General features: G+C 54.5%; 1 protein-coding gene across 3 annotated transcripts in view; it reads left to right on the top strand.

The window, feature by feature from the left end:
- ARRB1 (arrestin beta 1) overlaps positions 1-25,850 on the top strand; it is a 73,245-nt gene extending 47,395 nt beyond the window's left edge. The window contains exons 1-15 of one of the 3 annotated variants that reach the window (XM_068554493.1): positions 1,651-1,868; positions 4,846-4,876; positions 6,617-6,677; positions 9,728-9,772; positions 10,524-10,720; positions 12,086-12,145; positions 12,939-13,006; positions 15,191-15,326; positions 16,193-16,277; positions 16,706-16,778; positions 17,774-17,911; positions 19,125-19,208; positions 23,171-23,241; positions 24,034-24,085; positions 25,424-25,850. In XM_068554493.1, coding sequence (XP_068410594.1) covers positions 1,813-1,868; positions 4,846-4,876; positions 6,617-6,677; positions 9,728-9,772; positions 10,524-10,720; positions 12,086-12,145; positions 12,939-13,006; positions 15,191-15,326; positions 16,193-16,277; positions 16,706-16,778; positions 17,774-17,911; positions 19,125-19,208; positions 23,171-23,241; positions 24,034-24,085; positions 25,424-25,535 — 1,269 coding nt within the window. In that variant the 5' untranslated portion in view covers positions 1,651-1,812 and the 3' untranslated portion in view covers positions 25,536-25,850. Of the gene's footprint in view, positions 1-1,650; positions 1,869-4,845; positions 4,877-6,616; positions 6,678-9,727; positions 9,773-10,523; positions 10,721-12,085; positions 12,146-12,938; positions 13,007-15,190; positions 15,327-16,192; positions 16,278-16,705; positions 16,779-17,773; positions 17,912-19,124; positions 19,209-23,170; positions 23,242-24,033; positions 24,086-25,423 lie in introns of those variants that run through there. The other 2 variants (XM_068554494.1, XM_068554495.1) reach the window with 2 other exon arrangements.
- The last annotated feature ends 193 nt before the right edge of the window (positions 25,851-26,043 follow it).

The following is a 26,043-nucleotide window of genomic DNA, read 5'->3' on the forward strand; positions in this document are numbered from 1 at the left end:
AAAGTTGAGCTTATGCCAAACATACTGTTTTGATTCCTGATTTATTCTGCTTAATATTCTATCATAGGCATTTCCCTGTGTTATGAAAGATGCAAACATAATTTCAATGCTATGTAGTATTATTCCATTGTTTGGCTGTACTATACAAAATTATAAACTCTTGGTTGTTGGATAATCTATCTAGGAAGGTACTTTTTTCTGGGTCCCTCATGATATAGGCCTCTCCCTATAGGCACAAAGGGACATTGGGAGGACTGGTGGCACACAGAAAAGCAGCAGAATCAGAAAATAGGATCCAACAGGCTGCACAGACACTGATACAGCATGTTTGTTTTAGGCATGTTCTCTAGAACAGTGGACTTGAAACAGTTAAAAATTTGCAGCATGATATTCATTTTACATTGTAACTCAGTTCATCTGAAATGAAATTTTACTAAATAATATTTACTTTTCCTATTAGCCAGGAGAAGCTGGTCTGCTGCAGTTACAAACAACCCCCAAATCTCAGTGGCTCAAGAGCTTTCTTTCTCTCTCATGCTACATGTCTATCATCTAGCAGGAGAGCCCTGGGATTTCGGTCTCTGAAGGCTTTCCCATCCAGAAACCCATTGGTGGTTTCAGTGATAGAGGAAAGAGGGTGTGGTAGGCAGAAGAATGGCCCCCCCAACAATGTCTACGTCTTAATCCTTGGAACCTTTGAATATGTTATATCACATGGCAAAGGGGAATTATAGTTGCAGATGGAATTAAGTTTCCTAAAATCAGTTCATCTTAAAATAGGGAGCTACATGTATTCATAAAGGTCTTTAAAAGTGGAAGAGGCAGGCAGAAGAGGAGGTCAGAGCAATGCAATGTGATAAGAACCCAACCTGCTGTTGCTGGCTTTGAAGATGGAGGAAGAGGCCTTGAGACATGGAATGTGGGTGGAAGGGGCAAGGAAACAGATTTACCCCTAGAGCCTCTGGAGAGGAACGCAGCCCTGCTAACATCTTGATTTTAACCTAGTGAGGTACATTTTGAACTTCTGAACTACAGAACTGCCAGATAATACATTTATGTTGTTTTAAGCCACTAAGTTTGTGACCCTTTGTTATAGCCTCCATAGAAGACTAATATAAACAGCATGGGGAATCATGCAACAGCCCTTAAATGCTTCTGCCCGGAAGTGACATATGGCACTTCTACTCATGTTTCCTTGGCCAGAGCAAGCTGCATGGGCACGACTAACTTCATGGGACTGGAGAAATTTGATCCACCCATATGCCCAGCCTTAGAGGGCAATAGAATATTGGTAAATATAGTAGTATCTACTATACCTTTGCCATCTGCACGTGATGCTTGTATCTTTTATTCTATTCCATTAAAAAACAACAACAACAAAGTACTGGTGGCAACTCTATAAGTTGATTTCATTGTCAACTAATGGGTTGTGACCCCTGGGTTGAAAAACACTGCTCTACAGACCCTCCTCTGCCCATGCCTGATGGACCACATGACACACTCTAAGCCTAGCTGATTGGCCCAGGCATCGGACACCTGACCAAAACTGACCAATGAAATTCCTCTCCTGGGGATTTGGAATTGGGCCATTCAGCCAGTTAACCGTGGGAAGCTGAGCAGAGGCAGAGTAGAAATAGGGTCGGAGTGAGAGCCACATGCAAGCCAAAATGATGGAGGGGCAGAAAAGCCCTGAGTAAGCAGAGAGTTGGTCCACAGAGACAATGTAGCAGCCGCACAGAGAGCAGTGCAGCCGGGAGAACATGCAGCCCCAGGGAGAGAGGTGGAGAGAGAGAGCAGCCGCCTGAGAGGCTGATGGCTTCCCCGTTCCTGGCTCCAGCCCCCGTGCGTCCTGCCTGCATATCCTTCCCGTGAGATTTTTGCCTCCTTATCATACCCTCTCCTTTTCTTGAGCTCTGCTAGGTGGGTTTCTGTTCCTTATCTCCAGAGAGTCTTAATCAGCTAGAACACCACCGGTATTTCTTGCATGGGACCCAGCTTTGGCTCTGAGGATCAGGCTTATGGGGTACAAACGGGACTTGGGGATGAACTAAACCCAGCCATCCCACAGTCTGGAAGTTTGGCTTTTACCTCAGTTTTGTGTGTTTGTGCTTGCTCTTCAAAGCGGACAGGCAGAAGCCATCTCTGAGGTCCTGCACAGGTGGGGGTCCCGGTGACCTGGAAGCGCCCCTACAGGGGCCTTTTTTCTGACAGCATTGTGGTCAGGAAGCCAGTGGAGTTGTTTCAGGGACCGTTTGGCTGTGGGACAGAGTGGAAAGGACATGGGCTCTGGAGACAGGCAGCCATAATTCACCTCTTTGAGCCTCAGTTTTCTCATCTCTGAAATGGGATTGTGGAAGGATCAACAACAGTGTTCTGGGAAAAATACTGAGACATGCTGAGGGCGTACAAGCCTGGAGGGCGCCGGCAGCTGTTGTTGTTGTCTGAGGAAGCCATCAGCGTCCAGCTTCCTGAGGAGGTGGCCCGGCGGCTGGTTGAGTTAGCAGCGGGCCATCTCCCACTGCTGGGCTGGCCGTGCTTCCTGCCCCTCGTCACGCTTACTCTCCTTCTCGCTCCTTCCTCACCCTTTCATTTCTTCCCGCAACTCCTGTCCTCATTTCCCCTCTTTTCTGTTATTCCTGACGTTGATAAAAACACCTGCTTTAGGAAAGCAGCAGGGTTGGACAGAAAATAACCAGCCTCTGGAGGCAGACGGACAGAACTGGGTCTGAATTCTGACTTATTAGCCCCTTGCTTGCTGTGTGTTTCTGGGAACATTACTACATCTCTTTGAACCTCGAGTTCATTATCTGTAAAATGAGGGTTATAATGCTCATTTCACGGTGCTGTTATGAGAAATAATTATTTGGGCACTCAACAAATGCTAGTTCCTACTTTTTAAAAATGTTAGTTGCTTCTTACTTCCTTCCCTCCCTCCCTCTCTCTCTGACTATCACTACTCCCAGCTGGCCCCCCGCACCAGCTTCCTGTGGCCAGGGTGCCACTAGTCCCTCTCAGGGGTCACTGGGATGGCCTCAGGCATTTGTGGCCTCTCCTTTCCATCAGACCCGGGGCTCCTGAGGGGTGGACTGAGGTTTCTGGAAGCAGCTGGGATCTCTGTGGCCTGTCACTTCTCTGGTCTCCTCTGCAGGTCCAGCCTTAGCTTGGGAGCTGCTAGTTCAAATTGTGTGATCTGCATTTTTTTCTCACTTTAGCAATTATTATACCCCAGCTGACTGTGGCATCTTCACACTCTAAACACTGATAAATATTTATGAGGAGGAGAAAAACCCAGAACTTCTAGGGGAGGTGGGGGAGGGATGTGCTAGGCTATTACTTGCCAGCTAAGCTCAGACCCATCGGTGGTCCCTTGGGCCCCAAAAGTAAGGGGTGGGAGTGATGGGGGCTGCTACAGAGGCAGCACAGAGCCACCACCCCACTCCCCTCCTGGGAGGACCTGCTGTCGCTGGGACACTGTGGGCCTCACCCGGCTTTGCCCTGGATGCCTGCTGGACCTCCTGCCCCTCCAGGATTTGGGCTGCCTGTATCGCTCTCCGCGCATGCAGGTCTGCTCTGTTGCTCTGTGTCTGCTCCATCTCTCTCTGTTTGTGACTGTCTCTCTCTCCCTCTCTGTTTGTTTGTTTTATCATCTCTCATTCCATCCTTTATTGTCACATCTCCAGGGCCAGCATCCCTCTCAGCTCTCCCTCCCTCCCTACCCTCCCTCCTCCAATACCTTCTCTGCCTCTGGGTCTCCGGTCTCTACCTTTCTTCTCTCCCTCCCAACATTGCTCTGAGCAGTTCTGGGGCTGGATGATGGGGGATAGGTGAGGGGCCTCAGGCTCCCAGACCAGCTGCAGGGAGACAGCAGGAGGAGCTGCTGGGGACCAGGGTGTGCTCTGCAAGGCAGAGGGAGCATTTTACGGGAGTCAGGGACCATGCCTCTGCCTGACCCCCCATCCGTGCTCTGCTGTGTGGCCATGGGCACATCCCCTCCCTTCCTGGCCTCAGTTCCTCAGTTGATTCCTTCACTTATTCATTCACTCACCCTCTCAACTAATATTTATTAAGTGCTGGCTGCCTACCATTCATTAACACGGATTTGTTAAACACCTGCTAGATGTGCCGTCCTAGGTGCTTGGGACGCATCAGTGGACGAGAGAGACAAAGATCCCTGCCCTCGTGGAGATGACGTTAGCAGAGTAGACAGGCATAAATGTAATCCGAGAGTCAGTCATGTAGTGGGTTAGGAAGTGGTGAGTGCTGTGGAAAAAGGGAGAGTACAGTGAGAAGACTGGGAACGCTGGGTAGGCACAGGGTGAAGCTTCATCGTATAAAGCGGGCAAGCGGATCTGTGCGGGGAGAACGTCCCAGGGAAGGGACTGTTGTGGCAGGGACCACCCTGGTGTGTTGGAGGAAAGGCAAGCAGGCTTGCGGCTGGAGGATGGGGGAGAGTAGGGGGAGGTGAAGCTGGGAGGTAAAGGGGGAGGGCAAACCACACACACAAGGCCGTGCCTCTGCGTGAGCTGGGAGGACTTTGAGCAAATGAGTGGCAAGGTCTGACCTATCTTGGAAGACTCCCTCCGCCTGCTGGGTGAGGAACAGACTGAGGGGGCTGTCAAGGGAGACCAGGGGAGCTATAAAGGCAAGCATGGCGTCTCAGGTGGGGGTGGCAGTGGAAGACAGTGAGATCTGATCATACCAGGCACTGTTCTGGCTCCCAGCGCTTGGATGGTGCCTGCAAGTCACTCCAGGCCCCTTGTTCTGGTCCTGCCGAGGGATGGCCTGCAGGAGCCTACCCCTGGGCGGGATATGCTAACCTGGCCTTCCCGCTCTTTCTCTCCCCAGGGTGTTCAAGAAGGCGAGCCCCAATGGAAAGGTGAGTCTGTAGCAGCCGCACCCCGGCTCCTCTCTGTCCTCAAACTCTCATCCTCTCTTCGGGCATCTTTACTGCCGCGAAGGACCTGCACACCCTGTCTGAGGGAGAGACACAGCCCTGTCCTCAGGAGCCCTCGACTACAAGGAGAGGGGCCCTGTCAGCAAACTTTCTGTCTCAGGGGGGCAGTACAACTCTCCTGGACTTTAGGGAGCCCCTGCCCGGGTGTGGGGAGGCACGGCCTATGACGGAGAGGCTGCACTGTGAGTGCAAATTAGAGCAAGTGCCAAGGGCCTCGGGGGAGCTGAGTCCTCCGGCATGAGCGGCCCCTGGAGCCTCTCTACTGAACCCTGTTATCCGGGGCAGCTCCCAGTGCCTGCCCTGTTCTCTTTCTTAATACGGCCCCAGGCTCCATCCTGCTTTCCTCTCAGTTCAGCACAAATTACTGACATCACTCTATGTCAGGTATAGGCTGAGCCAGTGGGAATCGGGGTAGGGTGTACTGAGACAAATAAGGCACCGCCCATGCCCCTCACAGCCAGATGCGGGAGGTAGACACAAAAACTGGTAATTTCAATATAAAGTGGCAAGTATAGCTGCAGACCCAGCCTGGGTGGTCAGGGATGGCTTCCGTGAGGAAAGATGCATCCCCAGGCAAGGCAGGGTGGAAAAGGGCATGCAAGGCATGAACATAAGTTGTAGGGAGTCTGGGTGCCAAGAGGGAGGCAGAGGGAGCGGGAGCTGAGAGGGGGAGGTGGCCGGGCTTAGGAGCTTGGACTCCTGGCCTGGGCTGGCAGACGTGCACCCACGTCTCCCTTCTGAGCCCACAGCAGACATCACCAATCACTGTTCACCCTTTCCTGCTGAGCCCATATTGCATCTTGGATTCTTCTCAACCCAGGGCCCCAGGCAGCCCCTACCAATCAATCAGAGTTGGCATTTGGAATGAAACTCATTTGTCATTTTACCTCTGGGCACTGAGGAACCATTAGAGGGTTTCAGACCAGACTACCATGGTTAGATTTGCATTTTAAGATGACCAGTGTGGCTAAGGAGGGGAGAAAGGTCCGAAGAATGGGAGGCTCCAGGCAGCAGACCATCGAGGGGCTGGTGTGTAGTCCAGCCAAGGGTGGCTGTGAGCATGGAGAGATCTGATGGAGGGGGACTCATCAGGATTTAGGGATTGTGGAGGAGTAGGAAGCAGCCAGGATGACACTCTGGATTCTAGCTCTGGGGTTCTTCCCTGAAGACTGGTTACCAAGTGGGGCACTCAGTGCCTCGGAAAACAAGTCCTCCTTCGAGTGGATCTCTGCAGGCTGCACAGAGGCCGGGAGCAGTGGAGGGCACAGAGCTCGGTGTTCAGAGCGCCCTCTCGGCGCCGCTGGCCCTGCTCTGGGTCCCCCCGTCCTCTCAGAGATGCGCCCAGCACCCCCTCTCAGCAGACTCCTTTGCTGCTGCCACTCCACCCTCAGTGGTGCTTGGCATGAAGATCCCTGCAGGCCTCAGTGTCCTCATCTGCAAAATGGGAACAATAACAACTTCTTCACAGGGTTTTGGGATGAACGGGTGCTTTAAAAATTATACAAGGGCTTGTTAGTATTAGGACTGGGGCTCAGGTCCAAGTCCAGTTAGGAGTTTGATGAGGGCTAGGGTTGGGTCCAGGGGTTTCAGGGGCAGCTCCCAGGGTTTCCTCCAGGGCGGGGGCCCACAGCTGCTAACACCCTCTGTGCCTCTCCTCCCCAGCTCACCGTCTATCTGGGAAAGCGGGACTTTGTGGACCACATCGACCTCGTGGACCCCGTGGGTGAGTCCCTGGAGGCCAGAGAGGGAGGGGAGGGGGGAGGCAGGGCTGGCCTGGCTCCTTCCAGAGAAGAGCGTGTTGAAGCTGCCCAGGAATAGCCTTCAGGTCTCCAGAGGGGCCTGGTACCAAGAACAGGACGTGCGTTCAGTCAGCAGACGCTTACCAAGCAGCTACTTTCCTCTTCTACTGAGGGGCCTGTGAGAGGAAATTGTGGGAAGGATGGAGGTAAGAAGCAGGGCAGGTGTCCTGATGAGGAGGAGGAGGAGGAGGATGACAACAGCCACCACTTATCGTGAGCCGCCTTATGCACCCAACACTGAGGGTAACTACTGTTATTACCATCCCTGCTTTACCGAGGAGAACAGGGCACCGGGAGGTTACGTGACTTCCTCCAGGTCACAGAGCTAGTAGATCGAGGAGCCTGGATTCAAACCCAGGCAGTCTGGCTTCGCAGAACCTTTGTTCTGCTCCCTCCTAATGGCAAAGGGTGGGAGGTGGAAGGAAAACCTAGGGGCTTGTGAAATGGAGGCTGTCCTCGCTGACATGGGGTTCTTACCGGAGGTTGGGCTGTGGCTGAAGGCACCTTCCAAGGACTTTTTCTTGTTCAGGGTTTCTCAACCTCAGCACTCTTGACATTTTGGATTGGATAATTCTTTGCTGGCGGGGGCCATCCTCTCTGCTGAAGGATGCTTAGCAGCCTTCCTGGCCTCTACCCTTTAGGCACCAGCAGTCCCCCCATCCCAGTATGACAATCAAAAATGTTGTTAGACCTTGCGAATATCCCCTCGTGGGGCAGAATCACCCCCAGTTGGGATTCTAAGAACCAAAGCTCTCCTTAAGGAACCTCAATCTCATTGCCTCTTCCCACAACTGTTTGAGGGAGGGAGGCCCAGGATGACCCCTATTTTACAAATGTGCACAGTGAGGCCCAGAGAGGTTAAATGATTAAAGAGGGACTTGAACAAACCCGAGTGAGGCCAAAGAAGGTGACAGGTTGGGAGGATGGGCCCTGGAAACTGCATGAGGCCAAGTCCAGGTGAAGAAAGTAGGATGTGTTGCTTGGGGAAAAATTCACAGAGAACGTGGCCTGTCATCACATCCTTGCGGGCTTTGCTGGGGCCAAGAGGGCAGGAGTGACTTGTGGTTCCAGAGCCCAGGTGGGAGCAGAGAGAGCAGAGTGGCAGGTTTCAGCTCGCTGAGAGGAAGGCCTTTGCGACGTTAGGGAAGGACACCTGGGGAGTCCCTGGGGTCCCTGAGTAGGCTGTGGGCTGCAGAGTCCAGCTCTACTCCAGGCCCCTCCCTTCCTGGCCTGGAGCACCACGATCCCACCCCACTTCTTCTCCCCAGCCCTGTCTGGTGTCCTCTGAAGCTCACTGCCCCCTCTGCCATTTCCATCTCCTCCCTGAACTTGGAGGCAGGGAGCAAGCATCCCTGTGTTCGCCTGTGGCCTGCTCCAAGGCAAAGTTTCCTACGGGCTGTCTGAGGCCAGGGCTGTTCACACCCCTTGGCCTTTAAGGATAGCAGCGGGGTCACGGGGACTGGGGAGAGGGGCAGGAGGGATCTGGCTCCCGTAACACACACAGGCACCCTGAGAACTGTTTGACAAGTGTTCCTAGAGCACCTGCTTCATGCCAAGCCCTGTGCTGGGCCCTGCAGATCCCAGAGAGTGCTGGGGCATCGTCCAGAGTTGCTCAAATGACCCACAGTGAGAAAATCTTGTTCCCTCACAACGTTGAGCTGATTATGCCTTCCCGATGTTTAACTATACCCCTGGTTACCCTGCAAACTCAGGGGCAAGTCCGAGCCCCCTGACCTCACAGACAGGACGTTTAAAGTCAAGCCCGGCCCTCCTTCCTCCTACGCCTCCGGGATCTGCTCTCCCAAGTCTCAGAGCCATGCTCTTCCCACTGCCCACCTTGGGCTGCCCCTTGGTCACCTAAATGATGACCTTTACTTGCCCTTAAGACCTGGCTCCCGCTCCGCCTCCCCCAGGGAGCCTTTCCTGATACCCCTGGTTCGGGGAGTGCCCTTGCTGGGATGCCCTGTGCATTGAATTTCCACTCAGCCCCTGGTGCCCAGGCCCAGAGGAAACCCCACGGTAAAAGGAGAGAAGATGCACGTCAGGCTCTGGGCACGGGGTGGGCACCCCCTGACCAGCTGTCCCTTGGACCTGCCCAGCACCGGAAGAGGACCAGGAGCCCTCCGGGCACTCACTTTCTAATGTGGCCTCTGAGGGGTCAGCTCTGGGGGTCAGTGTGGGGTGGGGGGGGGGCTGTGGGTTAGATTGGGGAGGTCAGGTGACGGGGTGATCCCTGAGCCGATCTCTCTGGCCTCCTGGGGTCTGGGCAGAGAAAACATCCTTTGTCTTCAGCTGGACTCTGTACTCCCAAGGCCAGGCCTTGGGACATTCTCCATGGTGTCACATGTGCCAGGCACTGTCTAACACTTTACACATACTGACTCATTTTGTCCTCACAGGAGCCCTATGAGGTAGGTACTACAGGATCTGTTAATCCCAAGTCCAAAAGCTCCGCAAGCCCCAAACTGTTCATGAGTTTGACACAAAATTCAATTAGTGGCAAACCTGACCCGAACTGATGGGAGGCCACTGATACCTTAGTGAGCCTCTTGGTGAAAATATTCGCGTTTCCCTACAGAGGTATTAATGAGTTGGACAAGGGGTGCTGCCCCAGAGCTGGCAGAAGACATTAGAGAATATGTGGAAGAAGGACCATATGGCCTTTCTACAATTCAACACTTCTGAATTCCAGAGTATACCTGATATGGGGCTTTTGGACCCGTCTTATTATTCTGACTAACAGATGAAGAAACAGAAGTTAAATAACCTGCCCAAAGTCGTGAGCTGGGTCTGTCAGGCCAGCCTGGGTGGGTGCGTAAGGGGGGACGTGGTGGTACCATCCACCGGGCGCTGGCCTCCCCATTTCGCTCATGGTGCTTTTGGACAGACAAATGGTTGAGTTTAAATTTAACTTGGTGTTTGGGGCTCAGAAGTTGGAGCGGTGAAGTCTACTCACCCTCTGTCCTTCCTCCAGATGGTGTGGTCCTGGTGGATCCTGAGTATCTCAAGGAGAGGAGAGGTGAGCTGTGGCCCTTACCCCCAGCCTGTCAGGGGGCCTCCTTTTCCTCCATGACCTCCAGCCGAGGGCCTTCCTGACTCGCAGGCAGAACGTCAGCAGTAAGAGAGGCAACAAGCCTGTCCTTGCCCCTCCCCGCTGGTACTTCCCTCGACAGCTGCAGTCAACGTCAGAGCAGCTGCCTTGGCCTCCCCTGGCCTGGGGCGGCCCTGCCTGTGCCCATTTTGGGAGAACCTTTTAATGCCCTGAGCCCTTTTACATCAATCCATCATGACTGTTGCAAGGCTGGGGATGCAAACAGAGCAGGAGTTAGGGTCTCATTGTACAGAAGAGAAGATTGATTCCTGGGGAGGTCAGGGGATTGTCTAAGGTCAGCAGGAGGACAGGAGGCGGGGGGTGAGTGGGACAAGACTCTGAGCCTTCCGGACACCACCCAGCACTTGTTTCCCCTCCCACTACTCTTTCCCACTGTGCTCCTTCCCAGCCCCTATCAACCCTGTCAGACCCTCTCCACACATGCCCTGGGCTGCAGTGGGGGGTGGAGAAGAACAGAACCAACCCAGCAGTCAGCCCCGCTTCCTCCCAGGGGCCAGGCACCTGACACCCCATCCCAAGGGCAGCGCAGCCCTCCCCGCAGGAGCTCTGGGACAGACCCGTGCCTCCAGTGGGGCCAGTCCCAGGGCTGCGGCTCACGCTCTGGGGGGCGTGTTTGCTGCCCTCCCAGGCCCCTCCTTAGTGCCCCCTGCTCCCACAGTCTATGTGACACTGACCTGCGCCTTCCGCTACGGCCGGGAGGACCTGGATGTCCTGGGCCTGACCTTTCGCAAGGACCTGTTTGTGGCCAACGTGCAGTCCTTCCCGCCAGCCCCTGAGGACAAGAAGCCCCTGACTCGGCTGCAGGAGCGCCTCATCAAGAAGCTGGGCGACCACGCCTACCCTTTCACCTTTGAGGTCAGGGACTGCCAGCCCCTGGGGCCCCATTCCAGAAGCATCCCTCTAGCAAGCCCTCTGGGCAGGCATATGGAGGCAGCTGGGGCAGCAGCTCCATGCCACCCAGTTTCCCAGTGTACGCTGGGACCAGGGCATTGGCACTTACGTTGCCTGGTAAGTGTCTCTGGCCACTGCCAGGGGCATCACCCTTAGCTCTGCGCTACTCCCCAGACCCTCCTGAGTCCGGGTCATTGGTGGGAGAAAGGGGGGTCGAGGGGGCTGCTGCAGAGAAAGAAGGAGCCCTTTCTGGCCCCTGGGTCACCACAAGGCTGTCTCCTCCCTCAGACCGGCTGCCCACTAGCACTGCTTCAACCCAGCTCACAAACGAGGATGGCAAGTAGTGGATTTCCCTGCTCGGCCATCTTTTCACTCCAAGACCCCAAGATTCTGGATTTTCAAATTAACTGTTTCTCAGGCTCTGATTCTGTGATTCAGTGAAATTCCCTGGCTTTCTGTGAGGGTCAGAGAAAGGGAGAGTATACAGAGCCATCCTCTCTGTTATAGATGTATTAGCTTCTTGTGGCTGCTATAACGAACCATTGCAAACCCGGTAGTAATTAAACCTGCTAATTAAAACACGAATGTGTTATCTTACAGTTCTGGAGGTCAGAAATCAAAATCAGGTCTCACGGGGCTAAATTTCAAGTGTCAGCAGGGCTGCATTCTATCTGGAGGCTCTAGGAGGGAAACTGTTTCCTTGCCTTTTCCTGCTTCTGGAAACCACTCACACTCTTTGGTCCCTAGCCTACCCCTCCTCCATCTTCAAAGCCAGCAATGGCTGGTCCATTCTTTCTCAAACCCCATCACTCTGACGCTGTCTTTTCTGCTTCCTGCTTTCACTGTTAAGGACTCTGTGATAAGGCCCATCTGGATAATCCAGGATAATCTCCCCATCTCAGGATCCTTAACTGAATCACACTGTAAAGTTCCTTTTGCCACTTAAGGTAACATTATCACAGGTTTTGGAGATTAGGATGTGGACATCTTTGGGGGGCCATTATTCTGCCTACCACAGTGGGAACATCATGGAAAGACCTTTTCAACTCTTGTTCTGTGGGGACTGTGCTGGGTTAATAAACCCTTAGATAAAGAAAAACACTGAAATCCTTGGCTTTACTGAAGGGGCCTCTGGTCTAACATGGGGCGTGGCTTGGCATGGTCTGATGGGGGAAACGTGGTCTGTCCCCTGAATTCCCTAGTCTGATGGCAGGGACATGGCCTGTCCTCAGGGTCCCCTGGTCTGATGAATGTGTGTATGGGTGCCTGGGGTGGGAGACACAGAGGGGTCAGTGGTGAATGTGACAGGTCTGTCCGTCCTCTTAACAGATCCCTCCGAACCTCCCATGCTCTGTGACGTTGCAGCCGGGGCCTGAAGACACAGGGAAGGTGGGTCACCCCCAAGGGAGCATCTCTCTGGGTCCAGGACACTGTGTCTCCAGTTCCCTGGCTTTCTCTCTGGGAGGGCGCTGGAACCCTCCCTGTAGAAGCCTCCTTGCCGCTAGGCCAGGCTGATCCCACCTCAGATAAGCAGTCTTTTCAGACAGGGCAGCAGATATGGTATCAGTCAGTTATGTGCCCAGGGTCACTCTCGCTGGCCTCGGTGTTGTCTGCAGAATGTTCTCTGGAAAACCAGCCGGCCTCACAACCCTGTGTGGAGGTGCAGTCATCGCTGTTTCACAGGGGGGGAAACTGAGGCTCAGAGAGGAGTGACACCATGAGTGGCCCAGGCCTCAGATCTCTGAGCCTGTTTCCTCATCTGCGAAATGGAGGTGGTAGGATGTGCCTCGTCGTGTGGTCGAGAGGGTGGAGTGAGACGCTGCAGGGGCACGCCCAGTGCAGGGTCTGTGCACCGGAGGTCGGGGGGAGCTCTCTAAACAGGGCTGCTGAGGTGCCTGTTGTTGTTTCTGGGCGGCTGCCTCGCTGAGTGATGAGGACAGCCCCCCAGACAGGCAGGAGTCTGGACCGGAGCCCGGTCAGGGAGCAGCTCTGCGGGAAGGTCGGATGGGGGAGGCAGCCCCGCCGCTGGCTGAGCGCAGGGCTCCGAGTCACACGAGGGGGGTCAGGCCGTGGGAACGTGGTGTTCCCATCCAGCAGCCTCGTTAAATGAGAGGGTGGGCAGGCTGTGCTCACGGGAGCCCGTCCTCTCCAAGGCTCTGCGGTCAGTGACCCTTCCCCACAGGCCTGCGGTGTGGACTATGAAGTGAAAGCCTTCTGCGCCGAGAACCTGGAGGAGAAGATCCACAAGCGGTGAGAAGGGTGCAGCTTCCGCCTGCCTGGGCGTGGGCTGCCTGCTGGCAGAGGGAGGGAGACAGGATGGGCCGAAGTCCGAAGAAGACAGAAGTCACAATGCCTGGAAGTGTGCGAGGAGGGGCCTCACGTTCCAGCCTTGGGAGCTCTGCAAAGGGCACTCGGGAAGGCTGGCAGGTTGTGAGGGCTTCCTGGGGGAGGTGGCTCAGTTGCCTTGGCTCAGGCCTCAGCGCTTTTCCCTTTGCACCACTGTACCCGCTTCCCTTATCTCCCTGCCTCTAATCTCTTCCTCTCCAGACGGCGTGTCCTTTAATTTTGTTTTGGAAAAAAAACGAAAAACGAAAATCAGATTGTTTTAAACAGTGAGCAAGATGTTTCCCACCAGCGTGGACCCCCATCTCCCAGTTCTCCTGGGAGGCCATCAGCAGGAGGTTGTGGCGGCGGGTTAGGGGGGTGCCAATGGAGGCTTCGAAACAAGGCAGGGAAGGGGAGAACGTGAACCCACCCAGGGCAGAGGGAGGAGGTCAGCCATATGTCAGAGAGGGGAAGCATTTTCCTGGAGAGACACAGCCCTGGGCAGACAGAGAGCCCAAGCTAGCAGCCAGAAATAGCTGGCCCTGACTTCTGGGGTGAGCTGCCCAGCCCCGCGCTCACACCTGCCCCTCCTGGGGTCGGGCTCTGCTCTGGCTCCTGGCGAGGCTGGCCTCAGCCCCCAGCTCTGATGCACCCTGCTTCCTGAGGGCGCTGCAGCCTCTTAGGGAGCGGGCTGAGTTTGCCACCTGGTGGTCACAGGATGCATTGCACATCTCCAGCTCCAGCCTGGCAGCTTATGTGTGTGGGGAGATGGGATCCTTCTCCCTTGCTTCTCTGTCCCCCTTTTCTTCTTAAGCCCTGAGATCAGGAGAAAGGAAGGGGGTTGTAGGTTGTGGTAGGTGGCCTAACCAGAGCAGGGAAGAGGAGGCAGCATTGAGAGCCATCACTCTCAACCTACCACCAATAGGACATTTTAAGTCCACGCCGGAGTTACTAATAATGATATAGCAACTATCACTTATCAAGAGCTTATTAGACACCAGACACAGTTCAAAGTGACGGACATGTATGAACTAATTCGATCCTCACAGCAACCCTAAGAAGTGGGTCCTGCTGTTGTCACCATTTTACAGATGAGGAGACTGAGGCACGGAGGTTAATTTACTCAAGGTCATATAGTTAGTATGGGGAGAGCTAGGACTTTAACCCTGGCTATCCAGCTCAGGGAATGGAGGTGGCTTATCTGAGAAAGAGGGATGCCGGGATACCTAGCACACCTGACAGTCAGGAGACTGCCTGACTGAGTCCCCATCCCCTCACCAAATCTTCGTGTCCTTGTTTCCTCCCTGAGTCCATCACCTTCATTGAGCCCCATCCCATCTCTGGGCCTCCATCCTCTCACTGAGTCTTTATCCTCTTTACTCCCCCTGACTGAATCCACACCTCCTCACTGAACTCCATCACCTCTCTGAGCCCTGTTTCTTCATGGGGCCCTTGTCCCCTGTGTATATTTTTATTTAATAGATATTTAGCAGGTATTTATTATATGGCAGCAGGCACTGTCACAAATACTGAGAATACAGTAGTGAACAATTTAGCCAAAAACTTCTGTCCTTAAAGAGCTCACACTATTAGGTGACATCGGGGATGCAGGAAGTGAAACAATAGTCCCTTTCTTAGCGTCCCGCTGGCTACCAACACACAGATCCACATAAAGTGCTGCCATGGGATGGTTCGGCCTCTGATGTGGTGGGAGTTCAGACCAGGAGAAGATCAGAGTGGGCGGATCTAGGGAGTTTCCTGGTAGAGCAGGTGTTTGGCTGGGCCTTGAGGAAGGAAGCAAATGAGGGCAGAAGCTGGAAGAGAGCGTTATAGGCTGGGACCCAGTATAAGCAGAGCTTCAGAAACAGGACTAGATAGACCATCGAGAATGATAGTGAGGAAGTGGAGGAGGCTGGGGACAGGATGGAGGAGGTTGGAGTGGGACCAGATGGTGACAAGGCCCTATGCCAAACTCTGCAGTTTGGACTGGAGTCCAAGGTCATGGAAACCATGGCAGTCTCTTGAGCAAGAGAAGGATGTGAGGGTCGCAAGGAAAGAGGATGGAGGCAGGTGACTCTGGTCATCTTTTGCTCTACCCACCTCCACTAGGAATTCTGTGCGCCTGGTCATCAGGAAGGTGCAATACGCCCCGGAGAGGCCCGGCCCCCAGCCCACAGCCGAGACCACCAGGCAGTTCCTCATGTCGGATAAGCCCTTGCATCTGGAGGCCTCCCTGGATAAGGAGGTAGGAGGCTCGGGCTTGGCAGGGGGTGGGGGCCGCTCCCCCAGGGCTGGAGCCTCAGATCCCAGCTCTCTCATGCCCTCCGGTCCTCCTCGGCTGGGAGCTTCTGCCTCCAGCCCAAGGATCACAGGGCTCAGGGAATCTGAGACCTCCGTTGGAGGATTTGGAGAAGGCTCTTGGGGACTAAAGGCGTGGCAGAGGTGGGGCATGAGCTCAAAGGGTGCGATCGACTTCAGATGTCAGCGTACCTCCTGAAGGGTCCTGGGTCCTGGCCATCTCCCTGCACCCCCGACCCCCTTTGAAGTGTGAGCACCTCCTCTCCCTCTTGGGGGGCAGCTGAAGGCAAGTGCCTGGGCCAAGATGCAAGTTGAGGCCCTTCAATGAGGATTCAGAGCAGTTTCCCTCAGTGAGTGCATCAGCCCTTCCCCACCTTTCTCCTGCTTCTTCCAGACCCTCCTGGGTCTAAAGTCCAGGCAGCCAGAGCCACCAGGGACTTGATATATCACCTACTCCAGTCCCTCCATTGTACAGAGGGGGAAACTGAGGCTTAGATAACCTGTTCAAGGTCACACCGCTCTCACCGTCATTACCGTTATTATTACTGTTATCGTTACTTCTGGTGACCAACCCCGGAGTGGAACAGAGGAGTATCACCTTCTAACTTAATTATCTTTCAAGGTCCCACAAGGAACTTAAGTTTAACGTGCCCAGTGGCATCAGTGGGAAGTGGCTGATGAACTTGGGGCCAACGTCAGAGTGGCCAAGGCCTGGGGAACCCCAGGAGATGTGTGTGGGGCCTCTTTTCCCTCCCCATCATCTAAAGCTTTGGAGTCTTCCCATCCATCCCTCTCCCTTCTTACACCTCCCAGATCTACTACCACGGAGAACCCATCAGTGTCAACGTCCACGTCACCAACAACACCAACAAGACAGTGAAGAAGATCAAGATCTCAGGTACTCAGGCAGAGGGCCGGCCCAGGGGGCGGCAAGGGGACTCCTCCCAGGGGTTGGGGTAGCTGAAGGCTCTCCCCTCACTAACAGCCTTGTAAATCACTACTGGCCCACAGAGAAGCCCAAGGCCTGCTAAGCCAAAGGGTAAGGCTTTTGAGGCTGGTAACACAGGCTGCTTATTGGCGGGGTGATGAGTTTACTATTGAAGCCCCCTCTTCTCTTAGGTTCCCTGGGTTCTGGCCAGGGCTGTCCTTCAGGGGAAGATTTTTGTTTATGGAAGGAGTGGGCATGTTTGAGCTGCCATGTAGAGGATGGGTCCATCTCCTGCAGAAGCTTCTGGTGGACTGGCTGTTGCCTGGGGCTGAACATCCCCAACTCGGGGAGCCTGGGACCCCTGGCTCACCCCACCTTGTTTCCCTCTTCCTCCCCAGTGCGCCAGTATGCAGACATCTGCCTTTTCAACGCAGCGCAGTACAAGTGCCCCGTGGCCATGGAAGAGGCTGAGTAAGTGAGCACAAGGCCAGCTTTGGACGTGTGGGGTCATGTGGGGAAAAGAGAAGCCCTAGGTCTGGTCACAGGTCCAGGTGGCTCTTCTCCACCTGGCAGAGGGCCTGGCCTCAGATTTCCCTGCCGCTCAGTGTAAATGACCCTGAACAGCCTTTTAGAAACCATCCACTTGGTTTAGCTATAAGGAAATGCATGCTACAGTCAGGGAAAAGACCCACTAAAACTAGAATGACAAAATAAGAGCTAGTGAATCTAAGAGGACTGGGGTTATGCAGGGAAGAGAATAATTACACTGTACTGGAAACCTAGATTGCACAAAGCCCTCTGAGTTCGGGTTGCTGCTGACCCCAGTACGTAGGGAAGGAAATGGGGCCAGAGAGATGTGACTTGCTCAGCCTCACAGGGCTGGCCAGCGGCAGAGCTGGGGCTCCTCTGACTCCGAGGGTTGCTGCACCCCAGCTCGTTCATTGTTGAGAAGGGGGATGGCGGATGGAGCAAAAGCAGGCCAAAACTGAACAATCCAAACACCTTACACATGATGGATGGAGATGAGATAAAGCAAATAAGGTCTTCCTGTAGAACCTAGGGGGTGGGTATATGGGTGTTCACTGCACAATTCTTTCAGTTTTCCTGTATGTTTGAAATTCTTTCATAATAATATGTTAGGGAAAGAAAAAGTCCATGCTGTCTCCACTAAAAAATTATCCTAGCCAAACAGCACAGGGCCAAGCAGTACACTGAATTTTTAAACCCTTGCAGCTGCTTACAAACCAAGAATGAAGTTGTTGAATCACCCCAGGGTCACTGCTGTTTGCACGTGGAGCAGAGATGTGCCCCTTTTGGGTGGCAGTGGCCTCCCTGCCAGAGCTGGGCCTGGCCCATGTGGCCCCTTCATGGGGGAGGGCGACTTGGAGCAGGGCCGGGCTCTGTGACCTGGCTGGGCTGGGGTTGGCTCTGGGGGGCATCTCCACATCGGTCCCCCTTCTTCCCAGTGACACAGTGGCGCCCAGCTCGACATTCTGCAAGGTCTACACGCTGACCCCCTTCCTGGCCAACAACCGAGAGAAGCGGGGCCTCGCCCTGGACGGGAAGCTCAAACATGAGGACACAAACCTGGCCTCCAGCACCCTGTGAGGACCCACCCTCCCCAGTCCCAGGCTCTGGGATGCGCCCCCTCCCCCGGCTCCCCTGCCCTTCCCCCAGACAGGTCCACACCCACCTTGGTCCCACCAGTGCCAGCGTGGGCTCAGGCTACCCGCTCCCCAGGCGTTGTCCAGGGCCTGTCCTCATGAGCTTGAACTGCCAGGGAAGCTGTCCCCCAATCCCACCCCTCTCCAGGGGTGCCCCAGAGAGCAAGATGGACCACTCGACCAGCCTCTCGTAGTCAGTGCTGGGCTCTGCTGGCTTGCCTAGGGGAGGGCAACCTGGAAAGGCTTCGTGCAAGAGGCAGGAGCTTCTGACGTCATGTCTTCTGTTGGATGGAGTGTGACCCTGAGGCAGAGCAAGGCTGGAAGGAAGGAAGGAAGGAAGGAAGGAAGGAAGGAAGGAAGGAAGGAAGGGGATGGCTTCTGGAAGGGTCCTAGCAGGAGAGGATGAATCAGGACAGGCCTGGGGAGTCTGGAGGGATGAGGGTGGTGAGCTGGGCTAAACCACACGTGGGGGTGTCCCCGGAGGGCAGAGATCCCAGGGCCATAACATAGGGTCACTCCTGTCCCATGGTCACCACTGACTCTCTGAGGCCACCCTCCTCTAGTGGAGACCTGGGGGTGTGGGGACCCATCTTGCCCTGCCCGCTGAGGTCTGGCCGTTCCTGGGGGTTTGACCCACCTCTGCAGCACCGCTGCCCGCCACTCCAGCCCAAACGCTGTCTCACCCGCCCCTTCGTATGCTACCATCTCCCCTCGGAGTGTTTGCTCTCTTCTTCCCTGGCTCAAATCCTACCTGCTTTCAAGACCTAATTAAAGCATCACCTCCTGCAGGGTCTTCCCTGGTACCCACTCCCCTCCTCTCCCCCGCCAACTGCCCTCTCCTCTCTGGCCCAGGAGTGAGAGAAAGGGAATCCACCTGAGAGCAGGAAGAGCCGCTCCGCACAGCACTGGGACTCAGGCCCCTGGAGGGAAGCAGGGGTTCCCAGGGCCGCAAAGCCAGACTCGGAAGCCAGGGCTCTGAGTTCCCGCTCCCTGAGAGCAGACCTCGCCTTTCTCACACACTGGGCTCTGCCTGTACCTGGCGGCTGGGTGTCCAGGAAAGGGACCGATGGCCGCTGCCCCCACCGCACCCCACCCTGCCGGGTCTTGCGCACCAGCAAGCCCTGTGAACCGGCTTCCCTGTGTCGCCTCGCAGGTTGAGGGAAGGAGCCAACCGGGAGATCCTGGGCATCATTGTTTCCTACAAAGTGAAGGTGAAGCTGGTGGTGTCTCGGGGCGGGTAAGTGCTCCAGCCCAGCCCAGACCCAGACCCCGAAGTGCAGCGGGGAGGTCCCTGGTGGCCACACCGGCTGCCCCATTCTGCCTGTTTGCTGGACCTTTTAGCTGCATCCTGTTCCTTCTCTTTCTCCTCCTCCACCCCTTTCCCTCTTCTACTTCAGAGGCCTTCAGCCCCTCTCTTGCCCCTCCCCTCTTTCTCTCCTCCCCCCTTCTCCTCTGCTTCCTCTTTTTCCTCCTCCTCCTCTTCCCCATCGCTAGTCTGGGCACATGGGAGGTGGGGGGAAGCTTCCTCAGAGTCTGTGCTGTGGGGTCTACAAGGGGTGCCGTGTCCGTCATCACATCTCAGGGCACAGCACCCACCCCGACTCATGCCCAGGCTGATCTGCTGGGGAAATGGCTCAAGGAGCTCAGAATTCCAGAGTTGGATTGGGGATGCTCTGACTCTCCCATTTTACGGATGGGGAAACAGAGGCCCAGACAATTCCCCACACATTTCCTGAAATCTCCTCCCTTAATCTCAGGTCACGGGCTGGGTGCTGGGGTCATGGCAGTAGACCAAACGTATTCCCTGACCTGGAGCATAGGCTGGTGGAAGCTCAGAAAGAACTCCCACTTTTCTCCATATGTTAGACCTACATGTTGCTATAAACCTAGAATTAGGATTTCTAATTTGTCAGAGGGATTTTTTTAAATTCATAAATTTCTATGAAAAGATTGGAAAGCTAATAGCATTAGACATCAAGTCTCCTTTATTTTTAGAATAATGCCTCGTGCAGGTGACAGTGTGTAATACGGACCATATATTATAGGACATCTCAGAATCACAAATCTCAAATCCTGTGTCCTGTGACTCTTGCAGGACCCACAGTCTGCCTCAGGCTCCTTCTTGAGGAACCCTTGGGGAATCCTAAAGTGCTTCCTTCTGCCATTGGATAGTCCCAGCCTCCCCAGGGCAGGCAGCACAGGGCTTAACTTTTATATCTCCTTTACAGATGATGACCCTGGGGCTCCCCTCGCAGGGAGTTTGGCTTAGCCGGGCCTGGGTTTCAGTTCCCCATGCAGGGCTCACATCTCTGTATGTCCCTGAATGAGCAGTTACAACTGGGGTGGGTAGAGTGTGTCCCAGGATCTAATCTACCCCAAAGGGGAACAGAGGTGGTAAATGAATGTGCTTTCTGTTTTCTTCCTCTCTGAACTCTCTCCTGACCACTTCTCCCGCCTCCTCTGACCCACCCAGCCTGCTGGGAGATCTTGCATCCAGGTAAAGTCCCTTCCTTCGACCTGATCAACTCACCTTCCTGGAGGGCCCAGAGACCATTGTCCTGATTGTCCAGAATCACGGGCACTAGGTTGGAAGGAATCTTAGCAGTCCCTTTTGATTGCCAGGCTCAGGCCTGTGCCGGGACTAGGACCCTCTCCAGAGGGACTGGGGAGGTGCAGTTTCTCCTTTCAAACCCATCCCTGCTCTTCCATCCTACCCAAGTGACAAGGACCTTTGCAGACAGCAAAGTTGGCTCCATTTACCTGGGGAGTGGCCCCCAATCAGTCTGTTTTACAGGATGTTTTGGAGAAATGCAGGCTTTGTGGCTTTCAAACTTCTACACTAATGAGAACGAACTGCTGGCTGAGTGTTGTTAAGGAGAGGTCCTGAGATCTGCCTTTGTAGACAAGGCTTCTTGGAGCCAACTGGATCCACGTGCATTCCAAAAATACCTGTGCCCCAAACCCAGTGCTTTTGCTTCCTCCTGTCACAAGGTGCCACTATTGCTCATCCCAAGAAAACTTAGTCCATTTGGCGAGGTGAAATTCAATTCAGTGTAATTCAGTAAGAATTTCCTGAACCCATGCTTGAGCCCAGCCTTGTGAGGGGGACTGAGGTCTCAGAGAGGAATCAGATACACCCCCTGCCCTTGATTGCTCATAGCCTGGTGGAAGGTTAAGGTCCAGAATCTTCCATCTGTATTCTGGATGGCTTTAGTGAAGGTTGGCAGTCTTAGTCTTCCACCAGCTTCCATTTTGATAGCTCACTTTTCCAAGTGAACCTGGAGAAGCAATCCCCTTTGGAAGCAAAAAGCAAAAAAAAAAAAAAAAAAAAAAAAAAAAGCCAAATTGTTTCAATAGCCTTATGAAACCCCCATGTTCCTATTGAGGGGAAGTAATAATTCTAGCAGGCACAAGCTTCACAGTTTAACCAAGCCTTTTACCTACATCACCTCCTGGAAGTGGCTCTAGAAGGTAGGTATAGTTAGCTCCGTTTTCCAGATGAGCTCAGTGAGACTTAAAGATGTGAAGTGCTCCTCAGTGAGTGGTGGGGCTGGTGGAACAGCCCTTTCTGGTTGCGTAGTTTATACCCCTGACCTCTCCATCCCCTGCCCCATCCCCCTCTCAACCGGCCCCTGGCAGCAAAGTCAGTAAGATGATGTGCCTTTAGGCGCTCACAGTTGACAGGGCCTTGTAGGGTGATACCACCTAAGTGGAGTGGAGGAGCTTTCAGGGCTGCTTTTGTCTGGAGTGGAGAAAGAGGCTGGGTGGAATCACCTTCTCAATTCTGAGATGTTATCACACAGGGTTCAGGGTGTGAATTAGGGAGTCAGAATCCTCAATCTGTAACTTTTTTTTTTAAATTTCTTTACTTAATTAATTAATTAATTTAATTTTTGGCTGCGTTGGGTCTTTGTTGCTGCGCGCGGGCTTTTCTCTAGTTGCGGCGAGCTCGGGCCACTCTTTGTTGCGGTGCGCGGGCTTCTCATTGGGTGGCTTCTCTTGTTGCGGAGCACGGGCTCTAGGCGCGCGGGCTTCAGTAGTTGTGGCACACGGGCTCAGTAGTTGTGGCTCACAGGCTCTAGAGCACAGGCTCGGTAGTGGTGGCGCATGGGCTTAGTTGCTCCGCGGCATGTGGGATCTTCCCAGACCAGGGCTTGAAACGTGTCCCCTGCATTGGCAGGTGGATTCTTAACCACTGTGCCACCAGGGAAGCCCTGTCACTTTCTTTTAATAGCCGTACGGCCTTGGATAAGCTGCGTTTTCTCCTTGGTCTCAATTTCCCAGCCTGTACATTGGGTTGTTGTGAAGGTTAAATGAGTGACTCTAGACTACTCCTTGGCGGAATGCCCTGGCGGTCCAGTGGTTAGGACTCTGCGCTTCCACTGCAGGGAGCACAGGTTCGATCCCTGGTCAAGGAACTAAGATCCCGCAAGCTGAGCAGCAAGGCCGAAAAAAAACTCTGTGCCTCCTTGGCACAGAGTCAGTACCATGTGAGTGTCTGCTCTTGTTATTATTCTGTCCATCAGGGCTAAGAGGAGAGAAGGCCCAGTCAGAAGCGTTAGCCAGTAGCAGCACCACTCCCATCCTTCCGTCCCCACACGGCTTCAAGGCTCTGTGCACAATGTAGACGGTGCTGGGGCCTGGGTCCCATCTAGCTTGAATTTGATTAAGCCGACCTCAGCAGTGCATCATCTAGATTGCAGGGGGCTAGGGCCACCTGAGCACTTTCACAGGAGCCCCCTGGAGATGTTGGGAGATAGGACAGAGTGAGGGTGGGAGGAGTTCCAACCAGGAAGTTGGCAAGGGCAGTGTCAGGGGAGGCTGGGCTGGCTGTGGCCATTTGAGGCCAGCAGGGACTCAGGGCACCTCTGGAGCCACTCAGTGAGCAAGATGCACACTCACTGCCCTGGTCAATCCTTTTCCCACCCCTATGCCTCCTCCCAGCTCGTGGGACTCCAGGGATCCTTCTCAGGAAAGGGGAAGTTTCCATGTTTTTTGGAGCCGGGAGAAGAAGTCTCCCAGTTCAACTCCCAGGTAGACTGATGCTCAGGGAGTGCTGGAACTGGGTCTTGGGGCCGGATTTCCTGCCTCTTGGCCCAGAGCTACCATAAAACCCTCCCCAATCCTCAAAGTGACAGGGCATTGAGACTCACAGCCTGGGACTGGATTCAAGGCTCAACTGGTCTGGGTCTGTTTCAGTGACGTGGCTGTGGAGCTGCCCTTCACCCTAATGCACCCCAAGCCCAAAGAGGAACCCCCGCATCGGGAAGGTGAGCAGAATCTGTGGGTCACTGAGATGGGGTTTCCCTATCACCCCACCTACCTCTGGGTCAGCCTTCAGCCCAGGGTCACCCCTCTTCCCCAGCTCACAGGATCTTTTGTGAGGCCCACGCTCCTATTTGCATCTGACTCCTCAGGAGACAGAGAGGTCTGGCTCTGTTCTCTCTGGGCTGGGGGTGGTGGTGGGAGCGGCACGGGCCATGCTTGGAGCCCTTGTCTGGCATCCAGGCATAGCGGAAGGGGCTGCATGGATAAGATGATCCCTGGACACTCCACCCCCATAATTTTTCCAAGTGATACTGGATTGGTCATATTTCATTAAACCTAAGACTGTTTCAGTTGAAAGAAACATTGTAGTATGTACCACAAAGAAAGAAAAGTGTTCCCACAATTAAACTTTGAAATGCCATTGATTGTAAACATACCCCAAGTTCAGAGATGTGAAAATGTGAATAAATGGTTGTATTAGAGTTAGTGACAGTCATGCATGCAACAAATGAATCTAAGTCGTGTTGGAGACATGCCAAAAGAAGCAGGGTCCAGAGATTTTTCTGTTCCCCTGGGCCTGCTGTGGGCCTCCCTGGCCCTCCCTGGACCCTCCTCCCTGCATTTAAGGTGATTCGAGGTGTTTCCAAGACCAAGGACCAGCTCCCCCTTCTCCACTCCCCTCCCTCCTTTCCCTCCCCATCTTAGCTTAGTTGTCCCGGGGTGGGGACCTGTGCCCACCTGCCCGCTTGCCCACTCACCAATAACCCATGGGCGCTCGTCTGCCCTGTGTTTAGTTCCAGAGAATGAGGCTCCAGTGGATACCAATCTCATAGAACTTGACACCACGTAAGCCGAACCCTGCCTGCAGACATATTGGGGGGGGGTGGGGCGGGCCTTGGGAGGTGGGTGGGGCTACCTGTTTATTTGCATTTATGCTAATTAACCCCCTGAGGAGCAGCTGGTCTAACCCGTCTGCTGAGAGCCGCCTCTGCTCGCCTCTTCAGCAACCCGCTTGCCTGCATGTGACTTGAAGGACCCTCGGTGCCTGTTCCTCTTCCTCCTGCCTTGGTGGGGTCTGTCTTCCTCCCTCGTCCTTGCACGTCCGTCAGTCCGTCAGTCCGTTCGTCCATCCACAGCACCTGCTCGGCCGTCACAGGGCTGGTTTGTGGCCCTGGGCTGGGGCTCTCTTGCCTGGCCTTCCCCCAACCAGTGGAATCAGGCCTTAGGGTGGGGAAGTTTCTGGGGATCTTGTTGCTTCTGACTCCCAAGAGGACCAATGTGGATTCCCCTGCGGTCGAAGGCTGTCGTGTCACCGGACAGTGGCCAGAGGGGGAGGACCTGGGCGAACATCACGGACCACCTCCAGGGCCAAGCAGCTTTCTCGCTCCAGCTCCAAATCCACACTTCCTTTGTCCCCCAGGAGATATTTGGGATATGGGGTTTTAAGTCACCCCATGAGGACACCCCATGCAGCTGGCTGAATTCTGTGGGGCTGGGGCCTTGGGTGGGCCTATGTGGACATGTTTTATAGTAGAAGGGAACTTGCTGTCCTTAGAAGCAGCCCTTAGCCCTGAAACCCCCTCAGACACCCTCTTTTCCCACCCACATTTTCTCTGCCCCCCTATTTAGATTGGCCTACCCCCTCCCTGCCCCCCCACAGACACTGTCTTATCCAAGGTCCCTCAGGGTAGAATGTGAGCTCACACTTCCCTGGAGAAGAGGGGTTTTCTCTTCCAAGCCAAGCCCACCACTTCCTGTGCAGAAAACAGGAATGCTTTCTTTGGGTGGTTGAGTGGGGCTTCTTGGGCCTGTTCTTGGGGGATTCAGAATATGCTGTGAAACTACTGGTGGCCTGGCCTCTTTGTGGGAATAAGTTCCTCCTCTGGCCCTAACCCAGCCACACTGACCGCCCCTCCCCCAATTTTATGTGTCCCTTGACCCCAACTCCTCAAGAACCAGGTCAATTTCCAGCCCTTAGGCAAACTCATGCCTCCCTCTGGTATTTCCACAACTGGCTGGTCCCACTGTCATTGATGGGCATCCAGATGTGCCAGCCTGGCAGGCCTTTCTATCCGAGGCCAGTCCCACCTGGGTCCCACCTGGCTGTGCAGGCTCTCCAACCCCTGGATAAGCCTGCTCTCCCTGCCCTGCAAACACACACGTTTTCCTTGTCTTTCCCACCAGCGATGACGACATTGTGTTTGAGGACTTTGCTCGCCAGAGGCTGAAAGGCATGAAGGATGACAAAGAGGAAGAGGAGGATGGTACCGGCTCTCCACAGCTCAACGACAGATAGACTGGGGCCGGCCCTCCCTCCGGGCAGCTCCAGGTCCACTCTCATGCACTAGGATGCTTGTTTGTCTTCTTCCTGCCCTGGTTCCCCCTCCCCTTTGTTCTTCCAGCTTCTACCGGGGGCCCCAGTGGTCTTTCAGGTCACGGTGGTGAACCCCTGGCCTCAGGATTGGCCCCGTCACCATGTCGACAGGGCCACGTGCACCACCTTCACCACTCTCGCTGCAGTCACCTCTCCATCCCCCCCTCTTTTCCTGTTGACCCCCAGAAAGGCCAACATGGCTCTGGTCTTGGAATTTGACTTGGGATGGGAGCAGAAAGGGGAAGATGGGGCACAAGGGCTTGGAGGGGTGGGGAAGGGGGCTCAAGACACGTGAGAGGACGTCCACTGTCCCTGGTGATTAACACAGTTTTGGCAGCTACAACATGACCGAATCGAAGGCCAACCTCTGGCTGGGAGGGGCAGACCGGTGGATAGATTCTCCATGCAGTTCTTTTCGCAGTTTGGACCC

The sequence above is a fragment of the Eschrichtius robustus genome, chromosome 11 (genome assembly GCF_028021215.1).
Source record: "Eschrichtius robustus isolate mEscRob2 chromosome 11, mEscRob2.pri, whole genome shotgun sequence".
Lineage (NCBI taxonomy): Eukaryota > Metazoa > Chordata > Mammalia > Artiodactyla > Eschrichtiidae > Eschrichtius > Eschrichtius robustus.